Below are 8,103 nucleotides of genomic sequence, written 5' to 3' on the forward strand. Positions count from 1 at the left end.
ATCCGTGCTTCTTTGCCTGGTCTTTTATTGGCTAGCTTGAGCTGTGGATGTCTCTGATTTTTTGCTGATATGGAGGGCTTCTGGTGTCTCTTTCGCTAGAGGTTGCAGTTTTTTGTTATCACTGATATAGTTTCTAGGGTTTCTATGGATTTTTTTATCTCTTGATTCCCTAGATGTTCTAATGTTTTTATTTGCTTTGTATAGCCTTTTGAGGAGGTCTTGGTCTAGTCCCCCTCCTCCTTTAGGTTTCCTTGTATTTTCTTTTATGTCTATATACTGGTAGGGGTCTGCCTAACCCCCCCGCTTCCGGCGGTGTTTCCCCCCCCCCCAAAAAAAAAAAAAAAAAAAAACCCTAAACCCTAAACCCTAAACCCTAAACCCTAAACCCTAAACCCTAAACCCTAAAACCCTAAACCCTAAACCCTATATCGTTGCCCTTATTTTTTCAAAACTGGAAATTATTTTCGTCCCTTCGGGGACATCCGATAAAATTGGAACGATACAGAGAAGATTAGCATGGCCCCTGCGCAAGGATGACTCGCATAAATCGAGAAATGGTTCAAATTTTTTTAGAGGGTATCCGGGTGAGTCTTCCGTGGGTGGGGTTGTTAGGGATTCTTCTGGTAGTACTTTGGCTTTTTTCAGTGAGTTCATTGGTCCGGGGTCCAATGTCCGTGCAGAGCTTTGGGCGGTTTGGAGGGGTGTCCTCTTCTGTTCTGACCATAGCCTTTTTCCCCTTTGGATTGAAACTGATTCCCAAATAGCCATTCAGATTCTTCGTTCTCGGAGGTGTCGCTGGGATTTGGATCATATTGTGTCGAGGACGCGTATTTTGGTGAGGCATAGGCCGGTTCATTTCTCTCATTTTTATAGGGAAGGGAATTCGGTTGCGGATGCGCTGGCACGGCATGCTCACGACCATCGGCAGTTTTTAGCTGAGTTTGGGGCTCCCTTGCCCACTCGTTTTGCTCTATTGGCCCGTTCGGATTCTTCCGGGCTTCCTTACCTTAGATCTAGGTTTTCTTAGAGCCTCACGCTCACTGATAGCCGGTTCTTTTGGGCTTTCTGGTTTCTTTCTTTGATCCCCTTGTTGATCTAGGTCATCCTAGATTTAGATATATGTAGCTTTATATTTTTCTTTGCAGGTACATGCTCTCCGGCCTCTTTTCGGAGTATTTGGAGTTTGTCAGTCTCCCTGCTCTCTCACTTTGCTTCCTTCGGGGGATGGATTGGCCAGGCCCTGTCTGTCTCTCCAGGGCTTTTCTTTTGCTTTAGTTTCACATTGAGCCTCACGCTCTCCTATAGCCTCACGCGACCATAGCCGTCTCTTTTGGGCTTCTCTTTTTCTTTGTTTGGCCCTTTTTTTTGGTCTAGGTCATCCTAGATTTAGATATATGTAGTTATTTATTCTCTTTGCAGGTACACCTTTCCGGTCTCTTTCCGGATCTTTTGGAGGTCTTTTGCAGTTCATTCTTGGCCTTACTGCTCCTCAGAGGGTTAGGATTTGTCGGGCGCATTTGGGGATTTTTTTCCTTGGCCGACTCTGCCTTTATGGGTCTCTTGCTACTATTGGGATCTGCTGCCCTCTGCTTCTCTGGGGCTGTTTTGCTTAGCTATTGGATGTGGCTGGTTTCAGACATTCTCATCCCCGTTACTTATTTGCATGGGTCGTCTGGTTTGCGGTTGCCTTCTCTTTCTTTTGGCGGCCTCTTTTGCATAGTGACTTCTCAGTTGACCTGGTTCTTCTGGTCCTTTTCTTGCATAGATCTGACCACCCTCTTTGATGGTATTTTTTGTCGCTCTCGCTGACTTCTGGGGTCCGCATTGCTAGCGTTTTAAATTTCGACTGATGTTCCTCATCCGTGCTTCTTTGCCTAGTCTTTTATTGGCTAGCTTGAGCTGTGGATGTCTCTGATTTTTTGCTGATATGGAGGGCTTCTGGTGTCTCTTTCGCTAGAGGTTGCAGTTTTTTGTTATCACTGATATAGTTTCTAGGGTTTCTATGGATTTTTTTATCTCTTGATTCCCTAGATGTTCTGATGTTTTTATTTGCTTTGTATAGCCTTTTGAGAAGGTCTTGGTCTAGTCCCCCTCCTCCTTTAGGTTTCCTTGTATTTTCTTTTATGTCTATATACTGGTAGGGGTCTGCCTAACCCCCCCGCTTCCGGCGGTGTTTTCCCCCCCCCAAAAAAAAAAAAAAAAACCCTAAACCCTAAACCCTAAACCCTAAACCCTAAAACCCTAAAACCCTAAACCCTAAACCGACAATTAAAAGCCTAGTTTAAAAAAGTCCCTGTTGAAAAAGTTTTTTCTTTCCCAAAATAGCCCCTCCTTGCCTTTTTTAGTAGCTGCCGTCGCTGCCCATGCCGCCGTCGGTTCCCGGCCGGCCGACCACTTCATCGGAAGCGCCTCGTCGAGATGAAGCTGCTGTTAAAATTTCAGGCCAAATGGACGTCGTTTGGCCGGCCAAATCGCCTCCCGAAATCCCGAGCTCTTCGTCTTCTCCGACCAGTTCGACGGCCGATGGGTTTTCCGGCATTCCAGAAATGTCTTTAGATTCGTCTTTCCTTCCTGATCAAGGTTTGCCCTCCCCCGTTCCTTCTCCTTCCCCAATTTTGGTGGGATTTGCTTCTGAAACCACGCCTGCACTGATCACGTCGAGCTCGTTCTTTCTTTCCTCGATTCCGGCGAGCTCAGGCGTCTATTGCTCTAACCAAGCCCCGATTTGGAATCCTCTTCAAAATACTTTCCAGATGCACCCAAGCCCATTCCCAATCCCCTCTCCATCTGAGCTGCAAATCGGATCTACCATTCGTGGCCCTGAAACCCTAGCCCCGACTATCTTCTTCCCTAATTTCTCCGCCGTGGCTCCGCCTTTTTCCAATTCCTTCATCCCTCACCATGGCCTGAACCCTTCCTTCATTTCCCATCCCTCAATTTTTGGTTTTATGCCGTCGATCGGAAACGCCCAAATCCGAGCCCCCTCGCCGAGTTTTGATCCGAGTCAGGCTTTTGACACCCTCCTGCCGCCCGAGTCTGCACACATGGACCCCAAATTCGTTTTCTCCACCACCTCGCCAGCCCTCGGTGGTACTCCGACCGGTGACTTCCGAGTCAACTCGGACGAGTCACGCGGCCACACTCACTGTGTCAACTCTGCGAGTCAACTCGTGGTCAACCCAGTCAAAATCGTTGACCCCATGGTCAAAATTGGTCAAGCTTCTGGTCAAATGGTTGACTTGGTCAACTCGGTCAAAATTGTTGACCCCTTGGTCAAAGAAGTCCAAATTGTTGACTTTGCAGTCAACCCAGTCAAAATTATTGATTCTCTAGTCAAAATTTGAGAGGGAGAAGTCCACATGGTTGACTTGGATCCTCAAGTCACAATTGTTGACCAGCCGGTCAAATCTACCTCCAAAATTGCTGATTCTGTCCCTGTTTCTTTTCGGGATGCTCTAGTGCCTCCATCTCCTCGAGTTTCGACGAAGAGCTTTGCAGATGTGATCAATTCGTTGGAGGATCTTCCGGAGCCAACTTTTCGGGATGGAAAACCGGGTATTCAATTCCCGGATGAGGTAATTTCATCCCTTATTGAGCCTTTTAAGTTTGCCTTGGTGGGCAAAATTACGGGGAATCGGTCCACTGCTCCCAATAGCATGATTTCAACTGCCTTTTCTCAAATGGGTTTTAAGACTTCTTTTACTCTGAAATTCCTCCCTCGGGGATATTTGGTCATCACTCTTTCTTGTGAAGAGGATTTTGCTCGTCTTTGGACGAAGGGAGGGATTTTTGTGGGAACAGTTGGGATCCGATTTTCCAAGTGGACCCCTGAATTCAAGTTTGAGGAAGAGTCGCCTATTGCCCCTGTCTGGGTCCGATTCCCTGAGCTTCCATTGCACTTATATAACAAGAAGAGCCTGTATGCCATCGCCAGAATTCTTGGGAATCCAATTAAATTGGATGAGCATACGGCGGAGAGATCGAGAGGGGCTTTTGCCCGGGTTTGTGTGGAAATGAACGTTCTTGACGAGCGAATTAAGCATGTGTGGGTTGGATGGGGTGATCACACCCAAGGGATAGAGGTAGTTTATGAGAAGGTCCCGTCCTTCTGCACTGATTGCAAGATGTTGGGTCATTCTACCTCTGTGTGCTATTCCCACGGGAAGAACCCAAGACCTCCTCGTCCAAAGCCTTTCGTTGGGAAGGAAAAGGTTGTGATCAGGAATCCTCCTCCGCAGCCTCAGGAGGCGGGTCCTTCAGTGGCCCTGGAAGGCCCTGCTCCTTTTGCCCCCGGGGCGGGCAATTGGACCACCAAGAAGAGAAGGCGTAACCAGCAGCGGCGGCCACCTCCTCAGGCTGTCTTGCGTATTCAGAATGCCTTCCAAGTTCTTGAGTCTTTACCTGAGGAGCCTGATCTTTGTCGCTCTGAGTTGAGGACTGAGGCTCATTTCGAACCTACTGAGCAGAGTCCAGATCTCCATGTGGATGGAGATGTTGTTAAGGACATTGCTTCTGGGTCCAGTGATACTGCGATGGGAGGAGATGCTGGTGCTCCTAACCCGCAGTCTTTTGTCGCTCCCCATGAGGGATCTGACCCTTGCTTGGCCCTTTCTTGGGCTCGTCAGGTGGGGGAAGAGGTTGGTGCCTCTTCAGTGGTTGGTGAGATGGAGCTTGGTTTCCCGAAGGTTGTTCCTGTGCCTGACTTTGAGGCTAATGATACTTGTACTTTGAATCACAGTAGCCACTCCATCCCCTCGCTTCCTGGGACTCCTGTGGAGTCCTCCGCCCCTTTCTTTGAGGGGCTTGTCTCTCAGCAGGGTACTATTTGTCAGGACGTTGATCCGATCACTGAGTTTGTCAGCGAGGACGACTCAAGTTCCTTCTGTGGGACTGAATCGTGTGATGGGAGAGATTTTGGGAGATATGATGAGGATTTTGATTTCTCTGTCTCACCCTCCAAGAGAACGCTTCGTTCTGACACGAAGCGACAGCAGACTCGCCAGGAGTCTAGAAAGAAGATGGGACCTTACTCCACCTGTTCCAAATGCAGTGCCTAATTTGGAACATCAGGGGACTCAGGAGCTCTGAGTCCCAGGAGAGGCTTCATGCCTTGGTGAAAGAGAAGCGTGTCAAGATCTTGGCTATCTTGGAGCCGATGATTGCCCTTGACCAGCGCTTCATGACCCGTCGCCTTGGTTTCCAGAGAGTTCTGTCGAATGTCTCTGGTCATATTTGGGTTTTTTTTGCAGACGATGTGAAGGCGGAGTGTGTCCTTGATCACGCTCAGTTCCTCCATCTTCGCGTGTCGGCTCCTTTTTTGCCGACCCCTGTTTTTTGCTCTTTCGTGTATGCCAAGTGTGACTACATCTTACGGCACGACTTGTGGGCTTCTTTGCTGCAGGTCAAGCCTGTTGGTGGTCCTTGGCTTGTCGGGGGGGATTTTAACGTCGTGAGGGATGCCTCCGAGTGTCTTGGCTCTTCTGGTGGGAGGCAGCTCCCCATGGACGAGTTTAATCATTTTGTTTTGGACTCTGCACTGGTTGACGCTGGTTTTGAGGGCTCTTCGTTCACTTGGACGAATAAGTCCATTTGGAAGCGTCTTGACAGAGTTTTTGTTTCTGTGGATTGGGGTGACCATTTCAACTCTATCAGGGTTGAACACCTCAGTCGCACGGTTTCGGATCATTGTCCTCTTTTGTTGTCTGCTCCTGTCTTTGCTTGGGGGCCGAGCTTGTTTCGGTTCCAGAGCATGTGGACTCGGCACCCGGGGTTCCTTCAAACCGTTAGGCTGAACTGGAACATGCCCTGCGCTTTGCAAGGCATGCCCAGGCTCTTTGCCAAGCTGAAACGGTTGAAAGGCCACCTCAAGTGGTGGAACCGGGATGTTTTTGGGAACCGTTTTGATAAGATCGCTGAGGCGGAGAGGTCGGTTAGACTGGCTGAGGCTGCCTGTGAAGCGGATTCCTCTGAGCATAGCTGGACCCTCTTGTCCAGATGCAATGAGGAGCTGTCTAGAGTCACCGCTATGGAAGCGGATTTTTGGAAGCAGAAAGCTGCTTGTAATTGGCTTGAGGACGGGGAGAGGAATACGAAGCTTTTCCACAACATGGTGAAAAAGAAGAATGTGGTTAATAAGATCTTTCGTATTTGGGAGGATGGTAATTGCCTCACCTCTCCTGGTCTCATCAAGCAGTCAGGGGCTGCCTATTTCGAGCGCCTTCTCACTGGAGATCCTTTTGTCCTGGATCTTCCGGATTTTTCTGGCTTCTTCTCGGAGATTTCAGAGGAGGAGAACCATAGCTTTGCCGCCGAACCTTCCTTGGAGGAGGTTCGTGCTGTCGTCTTTTCCATCCCTCGGGATAGTGTGGCGGGCCCCGATGGGTTTTCTTCGGCTTTTTTTCAGAGCTGCTGGGATTTTGTGCAGCATGATGTCATGGACGCTGTCCTTGATTTCTTTCGGGGATCTCTTATTGCCCAGGGCTTCACTGCCACCACGATCACTTTGATCCCCAAAGTCGAGGGTGCGCAAGCTTGGACGGACTTCCGTCCCATCAGCTTGTGTAATGTTTCCAACAAGATTATCTCGAAGCTTTTATACTCTCGTCTACGGTCGGTGGTGGGGAAACTCGTTTCTCAAAGTCAGAGTGGCTTTGTGCCGGGGCGGATGATTGCTGACAATATCCTTCTCGCGCATGAGCTCACTCACAGTCTTAATCTCCCTGCCCGTGGTGGTAATGTCATTCTGAAATTGGACATGGCTAAGGCCTATGATAGAGTCCAATGGTCTTTTCTTCTGGATGTCCTCCGAAGGTTTGGTTTTTCGGAGCAGGTTGTGAGAATGGTGAGGGCTTGCATTTCTTTTTGCAAGTTCTCGGTTAATGTCAATGGAACCCCTGCTGGTTTCTTTGCTTCCTCGAGGGGCTTGAGACAGGGTGACCCGTTATCTCCCCTCCTCTTTGTTCTTGGAGCGGAGTATCTGTCCCGTGGCTTGGATCGGTTGTTCCTCCAGCATGCTGATTTGAGGTATCGGTCTGGGTGTGATTTGCCGATTTCCCATTTGGCCTATGCTGACGATGTCATTATTTTTGCCAATGGGGGATCCCGGGGTCTTCAGCGTCTCAAAGATTTTCTGGCTCACTATGAAAATTGCTCGGGCCAGCTTGTTAATGTGGCCAAGAGTGCTATGATCTTTCCTCCGGGCTGGACCGCTCGTCGCCGCTCCCGTTTGCTGCAAATCACTGGATTTGCGGAGGGGCATCTGCCCTTGAAATACCTTGGAGCTCCGCTTTTCCGTGGGAACCACAAGTGCTCTCTCTTTGAGCCTCTTCTGCAGTCGGTCCGGAAAAAGCTGGAGGGCTGGGAGTCCCGTTCCCTTGCTCCTGGGAGTAGGATGACGCTGATCCGCAGTGTGCTCCTTTAGATCTCGATCCATCTCTGCCAGGTGATCCAGCCTCCTTTAGCTGTTTTGGAGAAATTGGAGCATATTTTCAATGCTTTTCTTTGGGGCTCCAGACCCTTAGAGAAGAAGTGGCACTGGGCCCGCTGGTCTCGCGCCTGTCTCCCTGTGAAAGAAGGAGGACTGGGTTTTCGCAGGCTCAAGGACATTGTTGATAGCTTTTCCATGAAGCTGTGGTTCAGATTCCGGTAGGGTTCCTCTCTCTGGGCGAGATTCCTTTCGAGAAAGTATTGCCGGACTGTCAGCCCTATTTGTGCTCTTTCTCGTGGAGCCATTTCCCCCACTTGGAGGCGTTTGCTCCAGATTAGACCTCGTGCGGAGCCTGGTATCCGGTGGAGGATTGGTCTTGGGGATGTCTCTTTTTGGGATGATACTTGGTTGGGTGATGCTCCTTTGTCGAGCAGGTGTAATGTCAGAGGGGATCGGTGTGTGCGTGTTTTCAGCTTCCTTTTGGAGGGAGACTGGGATTTTGATCTCCTTTGCGCTGTCGTCACTCCCTCGGTGGCGGAGGAGATCGTTCAGATTCCTGTTTTGGTGGATGAGCCGGATGCGACTATCTGGATCCACAGCACTGATGGTGCCTTTTCTGTGAGATCTGCTTGGGAGCAGGTCAGACCGAGAGGATCGGTCTCGGATATCTTTAATCC

At 49.5% G+C, this 8,103-nt stretch overlaps 1 protein-coding gene and 1 non-coding gene across 2 annotated transcripts; both read left to right on the plus strand.

Moving 5' to 3' along the window:
* Positions 1–466: 466 nt before the first annotated feature.
* LOC140893922 (U6 spliceosomal RNA) lies at positions 467–569 on the plus strand. Its single transcript, XR_012153480.1, has one exon. It is a non-coding gene; the product is annotated as a U6 spliceosomal RNA (small nuclear RNA).
* Positions 570–3,359: 2,790 nt separating this feature from the next.
* On the plus strand, positions 3,360–7,420 carry LOC140886371 (uncharacterized). Its single transcript, XM_073292920.1, has 2 exons — positions 3,360–4,946; positions 5,051–7,420. Exons 1-2 carry the CDS (start codon positions 3,360–3,362, stop codon positions 7,418–7,420), a joined length of 3,957 nt encoding a protein of 1,318 aa, XP_073149021.1.
* The last annotated feature ends 683 nt before the right edge of the window (positions 7,421–8,103 follow it).

Source organism: Henckelia pumila, chromosome 3 (assembly GCF_033568475.1).
Source record: "Henckelia pumila isolate YLH828 chromosome 3, ASM3356847v2, whole genome shotgun sequence".
Taxonomy (NCBI): Eukaryota; Viridiplantae; Streptophyta; class Magnoliopsida; order Lamiales; family Gesneriaceae; genus Henckelia; species Henckelia pumila.